Source organism: Trichomycterus rosablanca, chromosome 15 (genome assembly GCF_030014385.1).
Source record: "Trichomycterus rosablanca isolate fTriRos1 chromosome 15, fTriRos1.hap1, whole genome shotgun sequence".
Classification (NCBI taxonomy): Eukaryota; Metazoa; Chordata; class Actinopteri; order Siluriformes; family Trichomycteridae; genus Trichomycterus; species Trichomycterus rosablanca.
In genome coordinates this window covers 10,122,756-10,145,794 of record NC_086002.1, presented here as the reverse complement: position 1 = coordinate 10,145,794, position 23,039 = coordinate 10,122,756, and the positions used below count along the sequence as shown (strand labels likewise).

The 23,039-nt window shown below is 37.7% G+C and overlaps 1 protein-coding gene across 1 annotated transcript in view; it reads left to right on the top strand.

Annotated features, from left to right (window-relative positions):
- epha6 (eph receptor A6) overlaps positions 1 to 23,039 on the top strand; it is a 203,034-nt gene that overhangs the window by 5,719 nt on the left and 174,276 nt on the right. The window contains exon 2 of the mRNA XM_063010467.1: positions 14,753 to 14,817. Within this exon, the coding sequence (XP_062866537.1) occupies positions 14,753 to 14,817 (65 nt within the window). The remainder of the gene's footprint in view (positions 1 to 14,752; positions 14,818 to 23,039) is intronic.

Genomic DNA, 23,039 nt, shown 5'->3' with positions numbered 1-23,039 from the left:
CGCTTCGTAGCTCAAAGTCTGGATCAATCCACTGAGCTGTTAACTTAACGTGATCTTTATACATCACACGATCGGATCGGCTACTTTTAGGAAATATCGGCCGATCGCCGATAGCATATTTTGATTAAAAATCGGCCGATACCGATTCGTAGCCGATCGATCGTCCCATCTCTATTTATTAGCACTGCAAAGGCCTCTGTGTTCTAAATAATACAGTTAGAAAAAGTAAAGCGATTTACATGTGAACAGATTGCAATTGGAAATCATTTTAATGGCAGATGTTTTAAACTCAAGGTCACTCTTAGCTCACTGTTGCTTCAGTAATTGTTCCAAAAGTGTCAGTTTTGTTTGTTCCCTTTTTTATTCTGTTTACAATTTGTGTTTATGACACACAATCACACACCTACAGGCTCTTGTCCAGCACAGCATGGTGTCGATTATAATTGGCTCCAGCAGAGAAAGGCGAGAACAAACAGACTCATGTTACAACACAGAAACAAAACCATGTTACTGCATGTACACGTCCAATGTTAAAAGAAAAGACTGTTTTTAGTAGCACCGGTAGGGCCACATGAAAAGAACTCGTATTTTTTCTGGTAATATTCTTAATGATTTGCTATGAAGATTTAGGCTGTTAATGTCAAAACGATTTGTAAACAGTGGTATACTTGGAGTGTGAGGTGAAGAGATTCCAATTTGCAGAGTAAGACAGATCCGATTCAAACTGAAAAGTTATGGAGTTTTTGTTTTCTGCATTTTACAGGTACTTTTAGGAAGTGCTTTAGAGCAGCTACAAAAAGAAAACATTTTTTGCCAAGCTTAGTTAGTTTCCATAAAGTTTATGGTTACCTTTTGGATTGTAATATAGAATTGGATTGCTTTAGTCTTAGGCTAGTATTAAGCCCAATTCACATACATCTAGATAAATCAAGGATCTGCTCCTATCTATTCATGTCCTCAATCACTTTAAGAAAAAAAAGACTCAAAACAAATGTTGAGTATAAAAAGTGGTGTAATAGAGGTAATTTGTCCCAATCAGTATCCTTTAATCAGTCTGGTGCACTTTTTCCCTACAGTAAGTGCTGACTGGAGTGATGTGGCACTTTCAACTAAGGTCATTTCAATCCTCTTTCCCATGCATTAGCTGGTTCTCTACGCAACTGCTTTTCACCAGCAGCAGTGAGTGGATAAAAGCCTGGCTAATCCACTTGAAGACAAAACAGCACATGTAAAAGTGCATAAATGATGTTACATGGCTCTGAATCAGGCTTGTTATAGGAGTGTGAAACGAAGAAACGACAGCGAAAGAGGGGAATAAAGATTAAAAGAGAAAGATAGATAAAAGAAGACTAGACAAAAGTGGAAAAGACAAGGATATAAAATAAAGATTGACACAAGTAAAGAGTAGAAGAGATGTAAAATGTAGTGAGAAAGATAGAGAATTAGTCATACTTTTTTAAACTATAAGTTATAAGTGAAAGGAGAGGCTTTACAAGGTCAGTGAAGTATCAATTATTAATGTAAAGCTTAATATGACTTCATAATGTGCAGGAAGGGGAATTATGTGGCCATGTTTGAAAAGTTGGATTTGTATACTGTTGTCCCAAATGATGCCCCAAGACAAGCACTTATCTTCTTCTTAATTGCTTGTAACTTGTTAGCAAACTTGTTAATATACACCAATACATTTAATGGAACCTTTACTGTATCCTACAACAAAAAAAGGTTTAAAGTAGTTTAAACTATTTTAAGTAAAGGCATTTTGCAAACTCAAAAAGCCCTTTAAGGTTGCCAAAGGTTCAGGTGTTTTAACATTACTGATAACTTACCTTAGCATGGTGCAAAAGTCATTTTAAAGTTTTATTTCAGATAATGTATAAAGTGATAAACGTTAGCATCTGCATTATGACTCCGTGTGTAAAGATTATTATTATTTTATATATATATATATATATATATATATATATATATATATATATATATATATACTGTATATATATATATATATATATATACAGGTCCTTCTCAAAAAATTAGCATATTGTGATAAAGTTCATTATTTTCCATAATGTAATGATAAAAATTAAACTTTCATATATTTTAGATTCATTGCACACCAACTGAAATATTTCAGGTCTTTTATTGTTTTAATACTGATGATTTTGGCATACAGCTCATGAAAACCCAAAATTCCTATCTCAAAAAATTAGCATATCATGAAAAGGTTCTCTAAACGAGCTATTAACCTAATCATCTGAATCAACGAATTAACTCTAAACACCTGCAAAAGATTCCTGAGGCTTTTAAAAACTCCCAGCCTGGTTCATTACTCAAAACTGCAATCATGGGTAAGACTGCCGACCTGACTGCTGTCCAGAAGGCCATCATTGACACCCTCAAGCAAGAGGGTAAGACACAGAAAGAAATTTCTGAACGAATAGGCTGTTCCCAGAGTGCTGTATCAAGGCACCTCAGTGGGAAGTCTGTGGGAAGGAAAAAGTGTGGCAGAAAACGCTGCACGACGAGAAGAGGTGACCGGACCCTGAGGAAGATTGTGGAGAAGGGCCGATTCCAGACCTTGGGGGACCTGCGGAAGCAGTGGACTGAGTCTGGAGTAGAAACATCCAGAGCCACCGTGCACAGGCGTGTGCAGGAAATGGGCTACAGGTGCCGCATTCCCCAGGTCAAGCCACTTTTGAACCAGAAACAGCGGCAGAAGCGCCTGACCTGGGCTACAGAGAAGCAGCACTGGACTGTTGCTCAGTGGTCCAAAGTACTGTTTTCGGATGAAAGCAAATTTTGCATGTCATTCGGAAATCAAGGTGCCAGAGTCTGGAGGAAGACTAAGTACCCACAGTCAGTGATGGTCTGGGGTGCCATGTCAGCTGCTGGTGTTGGTCCACTGTGTTTTATCAAGGGCAGGGTCAATGCAGCTAGCTATCAGGAGATTTTGGAGCACTTCATGCTTCCATCTGCTGAAAAGCTTTATGGAGATGAAGATTTCATTTTTCAGCACGACCTGGCACCTGCTCACAGTGCCAAAACCACTGGTGAATGGTTTACTGACCATGGTATTACTGTGCTCAATTGGCCTGCCAACTCTCCTGACCTGAACCCCATAGAGAATCTGTGGGATATTGTGAAGAGAAAGTTGAGAGACACAAGACCCAACACTCTGGATGAGCTTAAGGCCGCTATCGAAGCATCCTGGGCCTCCATAACACCTCAGCAGTGCCACAGGCTGATTGCCTCCATGCCACGCCGCATTGAAGCAGTCATTTCTGCAAAAGGATTCCCGACCAAGTATTGAGTGCATAACTGAACATAATTATTTGAAGGTTGACTTTTTTTGTATTAAAAACACTTTTCGTTTATTGGTCGGATGAAATATGCTAATTTTTTGAGATAGGAATTTTGGGTTTTCATGAGCTGTATGCCAAAATCATCAGTATTAAAACAATAAAAGACCTGAAATATTTCAGTTGGTGTGCAATGAATCTAAAATATATGAAAGTTTAATTTTTATCATTACATTATGGAAAATAATGAACTTTATCACAATATGCAAATTTTTTGAGAAGGACCTGTATATATATATATATATTTTTTTTTTACAAAAATGATATGGGTGTTTTGCATCATGTTTCAGTTAATGCTGAATCACAGTCTGTAATTTATATATTTTATAAGATAATATATATTTTTATAGCAATGTTCTCACTTGCAAGTCATGACTTCACATTTGACATTTTCTGGTGATTTTTAGTCATGTGGACCTTGTTTACAGGTGATTTTCTGCCTGCATTCCAAATCACATCCCATGAGTTACATTTTAAAGTGCACTAATTAGACAAACTGTTCCTACAGTAAGGTGTAATTTGGGACACATTTGCTTTAAATGCTCTTGTAAATTTAAGCTCCATCTGTTGGAGGCATCCATTGTCCTATACAATACAATTTGTTTCCTACCAATGAATCTTTACTCCCACCCATCCTTAAACCAAACGATAAGTGTGTTTGACTCTCCCGTAAAAGCTGATTCTCACAATTTCTCAGCACTCCGAGCTATAACACAAGTTTTAAAGGAAAACTGAGGAAAATACAGTTAAATATAAATGTATGTGGATGCTTGTGGATTTGTGTCGTGGTGCACGTTTGATGATGTTTTACCGCACCACTTAAGCCAAGCACTGAGCAAAGCGCTGATTTGCTCTGAGGCTCGCAGTTTTGCTGCTTCTCATGTGAATACGCTTTTAGATACCACTGCCTTTTTTGCTCTGTGGGACATTTGGGACTAATACTGAAGCCTAAATTTGTAAGCTTATGCTTGTGTGTATTACTAATTTAATCTAATTAGTGCACCTTTTTAAGCTGAGCTCATTAGTGAATTTAGGAGTAACTGTTTAGTGCTGAAATGACTGCCAGTAGAAATCAGTGGACTAAGTAAGATACTTGCAACACAGATTTTTTCTTGCAGTACTGGAGCTGCCAGTTGGCAGCACAAACATGGATTTGTCAGGAACATTTAAGAGTAGGCATAGCATACATTCTGTTCCCTCATTTGTCTTCCATTTCATTAGTCATAATGCTAGACAACTTGTCTCCATCCGTCATGTGCTGCTTTATGCCTGCACTTAACCATTTAATTTTTTTCCTCTTGTATAGCCTCATAATTTTCAGTAAAGAGTGTTGTAAACAATGGCATTGGCCTTTAGTGGTGAGCAGTTAAAGCTTAGTACTCTGTTTGTGGCTGCTATCATTGCTGCATGGAGCACTTATATTGATTTTACCAACACACACAGGAGCTGAATCTCTGGGGCTTTCGCTTTATACCTCCAACACTTCAATAGCTCTTCAAAGAGAAAGTAAGGGGTTTTGTAACGCTTTGTACTGCCAGCTGCTCTGTGTATGTGTGTGTGTGGTTCTGTAAGCATACTTCTGTATTATTCCAAGGTCACCATGGTGGTTTTTGCAGTATTAACTTGAACCAAACCATTTTATTCGGGCTGGTGACACCACTGCATTGTCAATGCATCTGCTGTTGTAAAGCCAATCTGAGGCATGACCTTTAATTGTGAGTAAGATAAATAATGCTCACCGGAAGATGTTAGCCTTTTGATCATACGTTACCCAGTCAATTACCCCAAGCTCTCAAGCACACAACTTGCTCTAGGTCATCTCCCTATTGTAATAGAAATCAATTTGGAAATCACACCTTGACATTTTCATTTTCATGTCCCTTGTGAAGTGATCTTAGCACTAACAATCAGTATCTTTCATTTTCACGACTTCTCACTCTCTCTTCAAACTGACTTTACAGTTAAAGGTGTAGAGCGCTGCAGTTTGGAATTTTATTTTTAACTGTGTATTAATTGCATCTTTTTATTATTATATCTATTATTTCATTTACAAACCCTGTTTGCAGAAAAGTTGAAAAACGGTTTATAAAACGCAACAAAAAGAATCTGTGATTTGTTAATTCTCATGAATCTTTATTTAACTAATAAAAGGAGAGAAAAGATTTCTGATGTTTTTACTGATTATCGTATTATGTTAATATTAACACATTTATTTTGATGCCTGCAACACTTAAGCACACACACACACACACACAAAAGCTGGGACAGGTGTGTTTCCCCTGTGTTCCATCACCTTTGCTATTAATGAGACTTTTTAATGGTTTGAAAATTGATGACACTAATTGTTGCAGTTTTGCAAGTAGATTTTTTTCCCATTATTGTTTGATATGAGATATAAGATATACAGTCATGGCCAAAAGTGTTGGCACCCCTGAATTTTTTCCAGAAAATGAAGTATTTCTCCCAGAAAATTATTGCAATTACACATGTTTTGTTATATACATGTTTATTTCCTTTGTGTGTATTGGAACAACACAAAAAAGCAGAGAAAAAAAGGCAATTTTGACATAATTTCACACAAAACTCCAAAAATGGGCCGGACAAAATTATTGGCACCCTCAACTTAATATTTGGTTGCACACCCTTTGGAAAAAATAACTGAAATCAATCGCTTCCTATAACCATCAACAAGCTTCTTACACCTCTCAACTGGAATTTTGGACCACTCTTCTTTTGCAAACTGCTCCAGGTCTCTCATATTTGAAGGGTGCTTCTCCCAACAGCAATTTTAAGATCTCTCCACAGGTGTTCATTGGGATTTAGATCCGGACTCATTGCTGGCCACTTCAGAACTCTCCAGCGCATTGTTTCCATCCATTTCTGGGTGCTTTTTGAAGTATGTTTGGGGTCATTGTCCTGCTTGAAGACCCATGACCTAGGATGCAAACCCAGCTTTCTGACACTGCGCCCTACATTGCGACCCAAAATCCTTTGGTAATCTTCAGATTTCATGATGCCTTGCACACAGTCAAGGCACCCAGTGCCAGAGGCAGCAAAACAACCCCAAAACATCTTTGAACCTCCACCATATTTGACTGTAGGTACTGTGTTCTTTTCTTTGTAGGCCTCATTCCGTTTTCGGTAAACAGTAGAATGATGTGCTTTACCAAAAAGCTCTATCTTGGTCTCATCTGTCCACAAGACGTTTTCCCAGAAGGATTTTGGCTTACTCACATACATTTTGGCAAACTGCAGTCTAGGTTTTTTATGTCTCTGTGTCAGCAGTGGGGTCCTCCTGGGTCTCCTGCCATAGCGTTTCATTTCATTCAAATGTCGACGGATAGTTCGCACTGACACTGATGCACCCTGAGCCTGCAGGACAGCTTGAATTTCTTTGGAACTTGATTGGGGCTGCTTATCCACCATCCGGACTATCCTGCGTTGCAACCTTTCATCAATTTTTCTCTTCCGTCCACATCCATGGAGATGAGCTACAGTGCCATGGGTTGTAAACTTCTTGATTATGTTGTGCACTGTGGACAAAGGAACATCAAGATCTCTGGAGATGGACTTGTAACCTTGAGATTGTTGATATTTTTCCACAATTTTGGTTCTCAAGTCCTCGGACAGTTCTCTTCTCCTCTTTCTATTCTCCATTCTTAGTGTGGCACATGCAGACACACAATGCAAAGATTGAGTCAACTTCTCTCCTTTTTATCTGGTTTTAGGTGTGATTTTTATATTTCCCACACCTGTTACTTGCCACAGGTGAGTTTAAACGAGCATCACATGCTTGAAACAAAGTTATTTACCCACAATTTTGAAAGGGTGCCAATAATTTTGTCCGGCCCATTTTTGGAGTTTTGTGTGAAATTATGTCAGATTTGCCTTTTTTTCTCTGCTTTTTTGTGTTGTTCCAATACACACAAAGGAAATAAACATGTGTATAACAAAACATGTGTAATTGCAATAGTTTTCTAGGAGAAATACTTCATTTTCTGGAAAAAATTCAGGGGTGCCAACACTTTCGGCCATGACTGTATAAGATATATGAGAGATATGAGATATAACATATATGAGCTATAAGCTGCTTAACAGTCTGTGGTTGCTGTGATCCGATTCTTCAGTTTATGCTGCATTATACATTTTCAAATTGTATAGTGAGACTGATCTGAACTGCAGGCAGGCCAGTCAAGCACATGCATTCTGTATCTATGTACATACATAATAAGGCCTAGCATTATCTTGCTAAAATAAACATGTACTTCCTTGGGGAAGATGTTGCGAAGATGGCAGCATTTGTATCCCAATATACATCTTCACATCAATGGTACCTCCACACATGCCATAAATCTTTTCATATCATTATGAACAGTAGATGGTGAAAGACAATTATTTGCAATCTTGCATTGAGAAATGTTTCTTTTGAACTGATTGACAAATCTCTCCTGAAGTTTCCTGACAAAGTGTTGAGCCATGACACGTCATTGCTTGTAAAGACTGATCCTTTGGTGGATCCTATTTTTATACCCAATCATGATTCACCCACTCGTTAGCAATTCATCTTTTTAAAACATTAGTTTGGAATTACCCTACAAACATATTGTCTATTCTCCTATGAAATTGTCTGTGTTCTTTCTTTCTTTCTTTCTTTCTTTCTTTCTTTCTTTCTTTCTTTCTTTCTTTCTTTCTTTCTTTCTTTTATAGTCTTTTATAGTCTGTTGTCTGTCATTATTTACTCTCCTAGCCACCAGAATCCTAGGTATGTGTCGTCTTTACTTGGAGATAAGTCAGTTTTGTAAGGAGGATGTTGTATAGATGATTCTAGTTGCCGAGATACAAACAATGAACTGCAGTGGCATAGTGCCATGGTGAGTGTGGTGTAATTTTATATCTTAAGTCAGGATAATGGATCTAATGGAATCTACTGGAAGTACAGGGGATTTAGAAATTGTATTCATTGCAATTATTTTCTCCTCTTTCAGCTGATGTTTAAACATCAGCACTGATAGACATAAACTATGAACACTAGGTTTTGGGCTGTGTACTTATTATGTCTGCATTAGCTGGCTATATGTTACATCAATGTAGTCTGTGACCTGTGACCAGATATGTAAAAATTAATCTGGCCCCCAGTGGGAAACAATTTCCCACCCCTGGTTTAAGAGTGCAAATTTATGTGCTGGCTGAAGTAAGTCTTCATAATCATAAATTTCTAGTTTATGGTTATAAAGAAATCAGAATATCACTTTGAGCAAGGCCCTTAACCCTCAATTGCTTAGACAGCTGTACTGTAAGTCACTTTGGATAAAAGTGTATGGCTTAAATGTAAATGTAGTTACCTCAACCATTGTTCACACTTGCTTTGGATTACCTTTCTATTATAATAGTAATCAATTTGTAAATCACACCTTGATGTTTCCAAATTTCCCCTGCTGACTGATCTTAAACATCATTCTACAATCATTCTATAATGCACTGCCTTTATTTTAATGTTGAGTGAAAGACAAGAGTCACATTTTCAGTTTTTTCCCATTTTAAAGCCATTACAGCAAGTGCTGCCATAAAAATGTAGTGTTTAAGAAATCCTTTTTTTTTAAATGATATGAATTTCACATGTTTAGTTATTATCTGCGTCTTTTGTCTACAAAATTAAATGCTTTATGAAAATGTTATTCATTTAATGAACAACTGATTCCTTAGCTCTACTTATTTACCTGTTTTTATCTTCATCTTCTAGCTTCTTACGTAGCTGCCTATAGTATAAATAGAAACTACCCACCTTGCTCAACTAGTAACTGTTCACTTTAAACCACTGATTGCTTAAATTAGTGGCAAAAACTGTGATCATGGGAAAATGTATTAAAATTAACATGGGAGAAAATCTGTGTCTGTAATGTAAGTCACAGTACATTGTGTTATGTGATGCTAAACATTTGGGTAGCACTGCCGCCACACAGCAAGAAGGTCCTGGGTTCGATCCCCAGGTGGGGCAATCCGGGTCCTTTCTGTGTGGAGATTGCATGTTCTCCCCATGTCTCAGTGGGTTTCCTCTGGGAGCTCCGGTTTCCTCCCACAGTCCAAAGACATGCAAGTGAGATGAATTGGAGATACAAAATTGTCCATGACTGTGTTCTATATAACCTTGTGAATTGATGAATCTTGTGTAACGAGTAACTATCGTGTCTGTCATGAATGTAACCAAAGTGTAAAACATGACGTTAAAATCCAAATAAACAAACAAACAATGTTAAATATTTACCGTGGGATCAATGGTGTAATCGGTAATGGAAAAGAAGACAGAGAATTTAAAAGCAGACCAATCTGTTTGTATCATATAAAACACACTTTTTTTTATCAGCAACATAGTATATAAAGAGTGTTATTACAAATCAGAGTTCAGCTTTTCCCAGACGCACAGCAGTGATGCATTTTAAGCTAACATGCATCATGTGACTTCTGTAGTAAAAATGCACACACACACACCACCAGAATACCATCAGCGTTACGCTTCTTGTGTGAACAGCACTCAGTAATGCATTAGTGATAGTGATATGTATGCTCTTATACATTTTACCTCACTGAGAACTGTAACATGCCGAGACAATAAAGATTACCCTAAGACACTGGCGTCTGAGAGACGTAAGGAAACATAACACTCTTTTATTTAGGAGAAATAAGCTCTTGTGTGAATTACAGATGTGGAAAAAGGGGCCAGATCTGATATGACAGATCCCTCCCATTTAGCGAACAACTGAAAATAAACACATAGGTGTCTATGAGCAACACACTTAATAAAAATGGTAACTTTACAAACTCATCACAACTCAAACACATCTCACTCAACACAAACGCTTCTAAAACAATTCAAACATTAATTTTAACTCTTATTACTGTTTCGGCCATGGGTGCGCTGCATCATGGGAATACTGCGCTCCCACGATCGGTGACGTAAGCATGTGGGTCGTCCCGGGGGAATCCAAGACGGCTGCTTGCCACAATATATAGCAAAACAAAATCTCTTTATTTGAGTAATAAGAAAGCTTTGCTTGATGATATTTTGTTTACCTTTAGGTACATACGTATTAGCTTGCATGCTTGCTTTAAAAAACACAACAATCCAACTAAACAATTAAGGATGTACTAACTAAACACTCATGGTGCATTATTAAATGACCTAAACCTACAGTCACACTATATTTTTTGCAAACTGTGGTTCTTCCTCTCAAACACCGATTGGGCAAATGAAAGGTAAAAGTATTGGAAGTGCGCCTAATGGCACATTGCATATTCTCTTTCTAACGATTGGGTAATTAGCAGCAGCAGGTTTTGCGCATCACTGCAGGTTTTGTGACTCTGTAAACCAGACAAAATCATTCTTAACTATTTTGCTGAAAGCGGTTGCCAGATCTCACCAAAGAATAGATTTAGTATTTTTTAATAGTCATGTAACAAAGATTGTTCAAGGGTTTGTGTGCTAAATGTTGCATTTTTCTTTTTACCGTCATTCCTTGTACGTTTATACTTGGATTAAAATTAAATCCAGAGCCAAAAGCGTTCACAGTGCTATACATTAAACATCATGTTAAAGTAGGTTAAAGCACCTTGCAGCAGGTTACAAGACTTCTGAAGAATCCTCCCTTATATGAAGACAGCAGGAGGATTTAGCATGTCTCTTGTCTTCTCTATCCTACTCTGTTTGGCCTAGTTTAGGGACTCCGTATTTTCACAGACAGAAAAAATGACAGCTGAATTCTCTGATGACACTTGATGTCTCACTCATCAGGATGGGTGCAATGTGTCACTTGACTTTGTAAAGGTCTTTTTGGAAAGGCTATCTCTTATATTTACTGGTAGACCATGGTTAGGTAAACCATATAGCAATGTTGGATAAGATCTTGGAATGCATGTATTTTGAGCATGTAGCTAATACTAGGCATGCAAATGTTGCTGATTTCTTTAAAACAAAAATCGACTGCCGTAAGTTAATGGTTTACCAAACCAACTGGCTTGTAGAGTCTGATTTGAATATAAAAAACTGTGAGTACAACTAGTTCATTATTCTGAATGTAAATTTTAGACTGTGTCTGTGGTGAACAGTTACAAGGGTTAAAAAAAAATACGATTGTCATAAAGAAGAGATGCTGTTGGTATATATATATTTTTTTTAGGATGACAGTTTTTTAAGATGACAGTGCTACCCACTGAGCCACCGTGCCACTGTTGGTATATTAAAGCTCTTCCTAATAATATAAGTGCAGTTGTAAAATGATGAGCATTTAATGGAAAAGTTCTAACCTTTTTTTTTTTTTTTGCTGTGAGGGTGGCTTACAAATGCTTAAGACTTTAGATTTAACATCCAGAAACAGGACTCAAGCTCACCTGAAATGTATCGATACAATACATTACATAATCAGAGAGTGCCTGTGCTAGACTGGCCTGCCCCAATCCAGAATAATGTTGCAAAATAATAAACAACAACAAAACCCTCATACAGTTGCACCAATAGAGAAATGTGTATTCTCTTGTAATCTCTTTTATAGGAGATTCAATATTGTCAGCATTGAGGTTTGTTGTTCTATTTATAACATTTATGAATTTAATAACCGGTTACTTAGAACTTCTATGTAGTTCTAAGTAAGTCTGAACCTGCCAACAGGGTGAAACCGTATCGTTGTAAACTAATGCTCAAATGAAAAAATACAAAAATAAAATCTACCATTTAAACGTACCAAGTGCATCATAAAATGTAGTTGCTCCACTGAGAGCTCTATTTAGACCCAGGATAAAATCATGTTCTAAGAAAGAAGTTTATAAATATCTCTGATTTAGTACATTTAAATCTATCACCTATTCTAAGTGGACTTTAAAATGTTTAATCTGTCTTTCATCGTCAATAGCGCATAAAACTTCCGTGTGGTAATCTAGGGATAATTATGACCTGAGACAGAGCCACAGGGTCTAGACGGGGTTTAATGAGATTTGAGCCGTGCAGCCAAAGTGCCCGGCCCGCTATTTCTCCTCAGTGTTTGGGTGAGTGGAGCTGAGTAGATCCATCACTTCCAGTCATGGAGATCTGGCATTGGCAGAGATTTGATTATGTCCTACAGTAGTGCTCATTCTGTCTGCGGATGTTTAGAGCATTTATCCGACCTTTGCACTGAGTGTAGCTATTAGGTTTGCTTTCCCATTTGCCATACCAGCTCGTGTGTTACAAATAAAAGTATTGTTTGACTAACATCATAACAAAAAGTGAAACATCATGCTGTTCAACACCACACACTTCTACCTCTGTGAGATTTGATACATCCCAAAATACAGATCCCTTACCTCCCTTTAGTTTTAATATAGCTCTCTGGTAGAAGCTCTGAAGTACAGATTAATACCTTGTGGGAGAACCCTTACAAAAAAAAAATATATGCAATGCAGTAGCTGCTGTACAGACTGCAACACATTTTATTGAGAGTCGCTGTAATTAAGCGCAGGCTTGCAAAAATAGGGAAATTGCACATTCATCATATAAAATTAGCCTATGTCTGGCTCACTGGGGGCACCCTAATGACTGTGTTCTCACCCCTGCTGTAAACACGATGGGTTTTTAACAGAAAGAACAACTATGTACCAAATCTCCTGCTGAATCTCTATAGGGAAACTGTTTGTATCTAATTAGCATGTTGGCTAACTAGCACATGACACGTTTTTGAATGGCTATAAGTAGGGCCCTATTACATTTATAGGACCTTGTTTTTTTTTTGTTTTTTTTTTAAAGAAAAGTGCCACATTTCACTAGAACTAGATAGAGCTTTACCTATAATAACTGATTTGAGTATAGATTTATTAGAATGATTGCTTTAACTGTTGAATGAACTGCCGTATTTCTTATGCCTACATGCTAATTGTTTATTCACTACGTAGAAACACAAAAAGTAAGCTTTTATGTCTTGAGCATATGTACATAATGAAGAATCATGCATGTTGTGGATAAAGATAGAAATGTGATTGATTCCTGACTTATAAGAATGAACAGATTGATTAATGTAGCCAAGTGCAGAACACACAAACTAAGAATGGGGTGACAGTTCAGTGTTTAACTGTCACATCAACACTGGAAGATCTTCAGGGCAAATCTTAATGTCCTTAAAGCCCAGACTTAAACACCATGAAACAACTGTGGAGAGACCTGAAGATAGCCGTTCATAGACACTCATCACGTTATCTGACCGAGCTTGAAATCTGCCATAAAGAAGGAGATAAACTGCCTAAATCCATGTAACTGGAGCGAATTCACAAAAAGCTCTCTTTTAAGTATTACATTTAGGTTGTGAATACTTTTGTGACTTTAAAAACTCCAGACGCTTGTTTTCACTGGGTCATTATGGATGATTAGGTGTAGATTAATTGGTAAAAAAAAATAGCAGTTAAACTCAATTTAAAATTGAATCTACAATACAATGAAGTGTACAATACGTCAAGGGGTCTAAATATTTTTTGAATCCACTGTATACTAAACAATTTCTAAGTTCATTTGAGTGAAGGTCATTCTGAGATCCACCAATGCTTCTAAGCATCAGTATGAAAATTAAGAGATAAATTTGGAACACAAGTACAGTACAGTAATTACTGATTAAAGCCCATAAAGATTTAATGAATGTACTTATGAATTATTAATATTATATGCTACTCACCTTCAGGTGTCTCGATTGTTCCCACTTTGTCTCTCAAAGGTTTTCAACACTTGTTTTGTACATGTGCTGTTGTAACAAGAAATTGTAGCTGGCCAAAAGTTTGTGGACACCTTTTTATATTATTAAGCTTAGATATGTCTACCACAAGAAAATGCTCAAATCCAGTTTATATAAACCACTGCACTCCAAGTTCACTCTGTGTGAATACAATCACAGTAAATACAAACTGTTACTCTGATTTAATGAATATGGTTATGGCTATAAATTAATTACAATTATTAGGAAATATTGTTTTTTTGCCTTGTCCCCAGCACTCTTGTCTTACATGTTGTTGCTGCACAGCTTTAGTGTCCCAGGTTTAATCCTTGTCATCAGTTACTGTGTGTGGAGTTTGGATATCCTCCATGTATAAAAGTAGAGTTCCTTTGGATACTGGTTTCGTCCAGCTATTCAACAGTATATGAGTATGTGGCTGTTCTAAAGTCTGTTCTATATTCTGTCCCGCATATGTTTCTGCAACCCTTAATTGGACTCAGTGTGACAAACAGGATCAAGCTGTGATATTTACTGAGATAAATAAATGAATAAATGGAAAATCCTTGTCATCTACGTGTAGACTACTTCTGAACTGTATTTGCTACATGACTCATATTGCTTCTCTTTGTTTCTCTTTCCATCCCCTTTCTCCCCTTTAATGTTTTTCTACAGTGGTTCTGTTGGACACCACATCTGTATTGGGGGAACTGGGCTGGATGACCTACCCAGTAAATGGGGTAAGTACTGCATAGCTGCACTATTGCCATAGCTGTCTATGCCATTGAATGTTTTGAATGTTTTTTAAGCACCAATTTTAGGCTGAATGTCAGTTTGACACATGGCAAATTGTAGTTCTTGATCAAATAGTGGTGATAGAAATAAGTGTAATCTGCCTCCATGGAACTGACACATTGACAGAGTACCATATGTCAGTAAATCTTGATACTTTTAGTTCTATACAGCTGTACATTTGACAGCTATACGCTAACAAGCTAAATCAAGCAGCTCTATATTTTACAGCTTTTTATATAAGTATAGCACATTCAGTGTATTTTTAGAAGTGCAATACTGCCCTGGGAATTTGAACACTGAACAATGGTTGTAAAACACCAAATTGTGCCTCAGCAACTTAATCTGCCAAACATGATCTCTAGGGGTCTAGATACTGTAGGCAATTCTTTTTCCACTGGTGGTACAACTGTACTTAGTTCTAAACTGTTTATATTACAGGCTCACTTGCTGTAGCGATTGAAAGAGTGTGTGTGGCTTATAGAATCATGCCCACCTGCTATGCCGTTATGGCCAGCAGAGCGCATAGAGGCACAAATGACTGGCAGTGTCTGTGCCTCATCAGCATTAATTTTCTGCAGCTAGGAAAGATCTTTGTAAACCGGCTATAGTTGGCCACCTTGCCACAGGCTCATTGTATTGTGTAGTATGGCGTTCTGACATAGCATGACATAGTATGTGTTTAGTAGGTAGTGTTGGTGCCACATAGTTTGAGGTCCCTGGCTTCTATTCTTATTTTGCATAGTGCCTGTATGCAGGATTTTTGGGTACTTCCAAAAACATACTTTTTAAAATTGAATTTTTCCTCCCAATTTAGTCTTATCTATTTCCCCAGTTGTAACTTCCTTTGATGCTGCAGACCCTCACCCTGACCGAGGAGAGTTGCAGACTATCACACAGTCGCTAATGGCTACCGTTTCATCTGCCGGGGTCTTACAGAGAGCAGTACCGCATATGGAGAGTCACACACTAATTTTTGTAATATCGACCACATGCAGGTGCCTTGAAGATGCCGCAACTCTTTTAACAAGAACCCATTTATCATCCCCAGCCAATCGGGCCTTGTGTTGGTGCCTGACCGGTTGGTAGCACAGCTGAGATTCAAACTCGAGATCAAGCTTGAGATACACTATATGGCCAAAAGTATTTGGACACCTAACAATGAGCTTGCTGGACCCTCCGTTCACAAACAGCGATATTAAAAAAAGAATGACCTCTGTGTGATCTTTTCAGCTATAACAGCAGCCACTCTACTGAAAAGGCTTCTCACAAGACTTTGACATATGTCTGTGAGAATCTGTGCCCATTTAGTTAAGAGCATTTGTATGGCTGGACACTGATGTTGGTCCAGAAAGCCTTATTTGATGTACCAGTTTATTCCAAAGCTGTTCAGTGGGGCTGAGGTCTGAGCTTTGTGCAGGCGACTGGAGTTTCTTTAAATTGATCTTTCCTTTAGGTCTTTATAGAGCTTGCTTTGTCCACAAGGGCCCAGTCATGCTGGCACGTAAAAGGGTGTCCCTAAACTGTTGCTGCAAAGTTGGAAGCATATAATTTCCTTTATATAATTGATTAATTACACCTGTTAGCATTAGGTGTGTCTGAAACACATGTATTTAATAATTAGAAGGGGTGTCCCGATAGTCAGTGCTGCGCCACTTGAGTGCCACATCTTTGCACTGTGTTTAAATAAACACAGATTAAAAGGATTGCTGATATCATTGCTGTCTGTTATTATAAACATTTGTACATTTTGTCCTAAATGCAAAATGTACATCAGTAAATGCATAAAACAGAAATACAAAAAGGAGGCAAAATGACAACAGAATTTACAGTCGCCCACCTTAGTTGAAGATAAATATTTTAAATGTTCTGGCCTTTGTGTTTTGTCTTAATTTAAACTGTGTAACCTGAGAGTTCAGCATAAAACACATTGGCAGCCTTAATATTTATTGCTCTGTATTGTAATAACTTTAAACACCCAGTTCAGAATCACCATTCATACACTTGTACTGGTATTCATGTTCATTATTGTAAAGATAATTATTTTTTACTGTGACTGGTGAAACATTACATTTAATTTTGAGCTACTGGCCCAAAGATTATAGTAGGCAAACTAATTTCTCTTATTTTATTTCCTTCTTCATGAATAATTAGAAAATGGATTCACTTTAAGCCTTTCTGTGTGACTTTATAGCCATTTCTACTCATTGTCATACATTTTGTCTCTACTTAATCCATGCAGCATTAATCTCTACAGTAGTAAAGGGAGTTGCATTAAAATTTCATTAGACTGATTTAACACAGACACACTGCTGGTATCCTACAAGAGCTTATGCTTTAGTCTCCAGACTGTGCTCATGTAATTTTGACTCCCTTTTAACTACCAAAAAAAAAAAAAATTATATATATATATATATATTGACAAAGTAATAGATTAAATACACTCAAATATATCACAAAGAATATGGATAGAAAAGAAATAAAAACTGGCAAGCTGCTCCAAGTGCCTGCAGTGGTAGATTAGTGGTAATGGTAATAATCAGGAGGTTGCCAGAAAGTTGCCCTGTTGGGCCCCTGAGCAAGCCAATAACTTTCAATTGCTCAAACTGTATTCAATCATAATTGTAAGTGACTTTGGATAAAAGTGTCTGCTAGATGCAGCAAATGTAAAACAGTAAATGAAGAACAGTAAAGAAAAAATACCCTGAACAAGCCAGGAATGGCAAAGCACACGTAACTCCCCACCCCACCAACTGGCCTAGCCCTGGTCAGTGTGGGCCCAGATATGGGGCCCACTTCGAAAAGGGCCGCCTCTGGGGCAGCTCACTCAACTTGATTGCAGAAAAGTGCCGTACTAGAAAAAAGATACAGTATGCTGGTATAATGTTCCAGCAGAAGAAAATGTCTTGAAGATAGGAAGAAAGAGGGTTTCCCTACAGAGGAACTGGCAGATATGTAGGAAGAAACCATAATAAATAGAAACACTTCTATCTGGAGTGAATTCTTACTCAACAAGGCACAGGTGACTGTCAGTTTAGAGGAACTGACACATCAATCATCTGTGCATCTGTGTCTCCTCTGCCAGCCATAAATGACAAGACACAAGTACATGGTTCTGTAACCGTGTCCCCCTGTCGATCTTCAAAGCAGGTCGGCTTGTTACAGGATACCATTTAAAAAAGTTCAGCACTAAATATTTTTTAATATTAATTATTAATTGATGTTTTTACCACAGAGCTCTTGTTACTACTGCTGTGTAACTTGTAATATGCTTTCAAGGTGCTACATACTTAATTAACTACTTAGTTAACTGATTGATTTGTAGCTAAACGGGCAATTACATAAAGCTGAACAGCATTTTTCCTTTAATTAATGAAATCATCGTTAAAAAAGTGTTTGTTTACCTGGATTATCTTTGAAAGTAGAAAGAAGGCCAATAGTATTTCATAGCACTGTATTAAACTCACCTCCTTGTTTCTACACTCACTGTCCATGTTATCAGCTCCACTTATCATATAGAAACACTTTGAAGTTCTACAATTACTGACTGTAGTTCATCTATTTCTCTACATACCTTTTTAGCCTGCTTTCACCCTGTTCTTCAATGGTCAGGACCCCCACAGGACCACTACAGAGCAGGTATTATTTAGGTGGTGAATGATTCTCAACACTGCAGTGACAATGACATGGTGGTGGTGTGTTAGTGTGTGTTGTGCTGGTATGAGTGGACCAGACACAGCAGCGCTGCTGGAGTTTTTAAATACTGTGTCCACTCACTGTCCACTCTATTAGACACTCCTACCTAGTTGGTTCACCTTGTAGATGTAAAGTCAGAGACAATCGCTCATCCATTGCTGCTGTTTGAGTTGGTCATCTTCTAGGTCACCTTCTTCAGTGGTCACTGGACGCTGTTTATGGGGCGCTGTTGGCTGAATATTTTTAGTTGGTGGACTATTTTCAGTTCAGTAGTGACAGTGAGGCACTGCTGTGTCTGATCCACTCATACCACCAGCACAACACACACTAACACACCACCACCATGTCAGTGTCACTGCAGTGCTGAGAATGATCCATAGGATTAGATTTACAGGTTGAGATGAGGCAATACAATTACGACTATACAGAATAAAGAATTTTTGTAATCTGACGCTGTCTTTACAGACCTTGACTCTCATTTTGTACCAATTGGTTATTTTTTTATATTATGGTGGTTTATTTTAACATGTCTGTTAATATCTGTAATTTAAATGTTACTATTTTAATTAATCAAGCGTATATCAAGACAGTTTATATCCATGTAATCATTAAAAAAAAAAAAAAAAAAAAAAGCTCAATGGTGATTCTAGCTTGAGGAAGTTTTGTATTACCGTGTGTGTAAAATGACCTACTATGCACTAGCGGGTGATTTCCCACTGGGCCCGCTGTGCACATCTCCGGATTGGTTCAGCTATTCCTCCAGAACCCATGTCGGGAACGGAGGACAGATTTCCACGGTAACACCATATGAGATTTCATTTGTGGTGCAATAACAAGCCGACGCACACCTCTCCGATCAAATCAATAATTCATGCTGTAATATCCTGGATGTAATGCTACCTGGTCTCACTAGGTAGTCTCTCACTTGTGCTCTTGCATTATTTCTCTCTCGCCCTCACTTTCTCTCTCTGCCATGTAAAGGTATGGCATGTTAATCAAAGCCTCTGAGCTTTTTCAAACCAAATAAATCTCACTTTTCTTACATTAAATTTTTACTCTTATAAAAGAGGACAAGAGTATATTTACACTTTTTTGTTTAAACTGACACAGACATGTCCTCCGGGTATATTTCTTTCTCTTTATTTATTTATTTGTTTTTTTTTGGTTAAACCAGCTTATTTCTTACTCTTTCTTTTTCTTGCTGCAGCAGGTTTGTTTGTGCCGTTTTGTTGACTATTCTCCTGGCTCGCCTGCTTTGTGTTTCCCTTTGAGCTGCTCTGTAATTACTAAATGTGTCACAAAGCCTCCGGGATTTCTCACGTGCAGAAATTGCCAGCGCGGATTTCCATCCCTGTGTTTTAATGCATAGGCAAACACCCCTGTCCTGCATGCGAGAGGAGAGACTTTGTATTGCATGTTAAATAAACTTTCTGAACGGTTAAATTAAAACTAGAAAAATGCATTAGCTGAAAGTGCAGAGCGCTAAAACTTTTTTTTTTAAACTGAGGAAATGGAAAACCTGAATTTCAGAGTCTGAGAATAACAATAGCTAGCCAAAGCAGTTTATAAATTACGACATATTTTAAATAGTTTTCAACAGTAAAAGCAAAACTAATTATTGTACAGGGTTTGTTGTAGACACTTTAGCAGCCAAGCTAAAGGTAGTGTCAGGGTCTTGGATGCAAAAAAGAGCTCACATTAACCTGCACAAACTAAGCATTAGTTAAACAGTGTGGAATGAAAAAACTCAATTAACCTATTACAGATTAATAGCTTGCACTCGGCTGGCACAGTAGTCAATTATAAGATGCTATTGGTCAGCCGGTCTCTATACAGACATCATCAGTTATGTCTGAAGGGTTGGGGAGGACCTCACGCTTAGTGTTTCCCAGTGGAACCGGGCTCTTAGCAGCCCTGACCAGGATAATGTAGTTACTAAAAATAGATATACAGCAGTTTGTCAGCATTATTGATCAGGTCAAGTTCATGGTGGGTCCGGTCTCCCCAGAATTCACAGAGCGCGATGCAATAACACACCCCTGATAGAATGTCAATCCACCGCAGGACCATCCCTCTTCCTTAGACAGCCAATCACGTCTGTGTGTAGACAGCTGTAGTCTAGCAGTTAAGTTACTGGACCAGTAAGCAGAAGGTTGCTGGTTCAAACCCCACCACTGCCAGTTTGCCACTGTTGGGCCCTTGAGCAACACTTAACACTCAGTTGCTTGGACTGTAAACTGTAAGTTGCTTTGGCTAAAAGCGTCTGCTAAATGCTGTAAACCCCGAATCCCAGCAGTAGTAAGCTAGCATCAGAGAAGTTTGGCTTGTTTTGTGTGTGTGTGTTAGTTTCCTCCTGGGGCTCTTGTTTACTCCCACAAACATGCAAGTAGGTGGATTCACCTGTCTAAATGGCCTAAGGATGAGTGAGTAAGTGAGTAGGTGCATGTGTGTCCTGCAGTAGATTAGATTGGTGATGTTTTTTTTCCACTTTGCTCACAGCAGGATAAATTTTGGTACAAAAACTTACATTTTTATGTACTTGTTGCCTTTTTGGTCATTTTTAGTCATTTTGTAGTTCAGTTTAGTTTAATTGTAATTGAGATTTTGGATGACACGGTGGCTCGATGGGTAGCACTGCTGCCTCACAGCAATCGGTTCGAATTCCAGTTGGAGCGATCCAGGTCCTTTCGGTGTAAAGTTTGCATGTTCCCCGTGTCTGTGTGGGTTTCATCCTGGAGCTCCGGTTTCCTCCCACAGTCCAAGGACATCCAAGTGAGGTGAATTGGAGATACAAAATTGTCCATGACTGTGTTTGACATTAAACTTGTGAACTGATGAATCTTATGTAATGAGTAATTACATGTCCTGTCATGAATGTAACCAAAGTGTGTAAAACATGACATTAAAATCCTAATAAATAAATTAAGAATTTAAATTGTCATACTAATATTAAAAAATATATATTGTAACTAAATTAGAAATAAGGCATTTAAAAATCTGACACCAATTTATGAACGTGTTGTGTTATCCAGTTTGGTCACACTGAAAACAGTTATGGACTTTTAGATGGAGTCCACTTTTTTCAAAAAATGAATGTATCTTCTTTCTTACACAATATGGCCATGTGTTTAAACACCTGACCATGAACTTTGTAGACATTCCAAAACAATGGGCATTAGCTTAAATAAAGCAATTATAACAATACCCAATAAGAAGAAAAAGAAAGACACACAGCACACAGTAATGAAGCAGAATGTACCCAAAGTGTGTACAACATGACATTAAAATCCTAATAAATAAATAAACAACTGACACGGTTTGCCTGCCTTGCAATTTCACATATTATAAACACATTCTTGTCCCAAATAAAAATAAGTCAGTAGTGTCGTATATGTATTCCAGCTTTAAATAATATTCATCTATTTTTAAAGCACCATTAAAGCAGCCTCTGTAATAACCATTTTTCAAGGTTATTCCTGTAGGACTTTTGTGCTGCGAGCAAAGTTTCTGTTATTGCATATAATCCATCAGAACCTTTTTTCTGTGGCATTTTTAAACTGTAAAGGTTATGTTGCCGATTTAATTGATAGATGTGCTGTTTATTTGATTGATAGATGTACGTGTCAGGGTTGGTTATTTAAAGGCGTTGCAGCTTTAGGAGAATGCCAGAATATAATGGTCTTGGATTTGCTTTACATTAACTCAATTACAGTTCTAACAGTGTGTTAAGGTTATTACATCCCAATGCTGTCGATTAACCTGATTCGCTTTTATAATGGGATATAATTCCACTGACATGGCAGTATTTGTTCTGTATTGTTGGGATTTTTTACTGGCCTCTTTATTAGGAAAACCCACCCTGTTAGCACTTGTGTGTGTACTGTTGGAGACTAGAGCTGTTCACGTTTGCATGCAAAATGTGTGTTAATCTTCCTCTAGTATTTTATAAGCGGTCACTTTCTGATCGTAGGACGCTGTTAACTTGATATTTTTATGGTTGGAGATATTTTGGTTTTCAAAAAAGAGGACACCTGTGATAGATTGATAGATTGATTGCTTCCCGGGTGGAGTAGTCCAGGTCCTTTCTGTGTGGAGTTTGCATGTTCTCCCCATGTCTGCGTGGGTTTCTTCCAGGAGCTCCGGTTTTCCTCCCACAGTCTAAAGACTTGCAGTCAGGTGAATTGGAGATACAAAATTGTCTATGACTGTGTATGACATTAAACTTGTGTAATGAGTAACTACCATTCCTGTCATGAATGTAACTGAAGTGTGTAAAACGTGACGTTAAAATCCTAATAAATAAATATTAAACAACAAATAAAATAGTTCAACAGTAGAGCTATTTTACCAGGCGCTATAAATTAATATGCTCATTGGGAAATGTTTACGCTATTTCAGAATCAGGGAAAGACTTTTTAACAAACCAGATGTAAAGTCCATTGATCTATAGCTGTTGTGATGCTTTGTGGTGTGA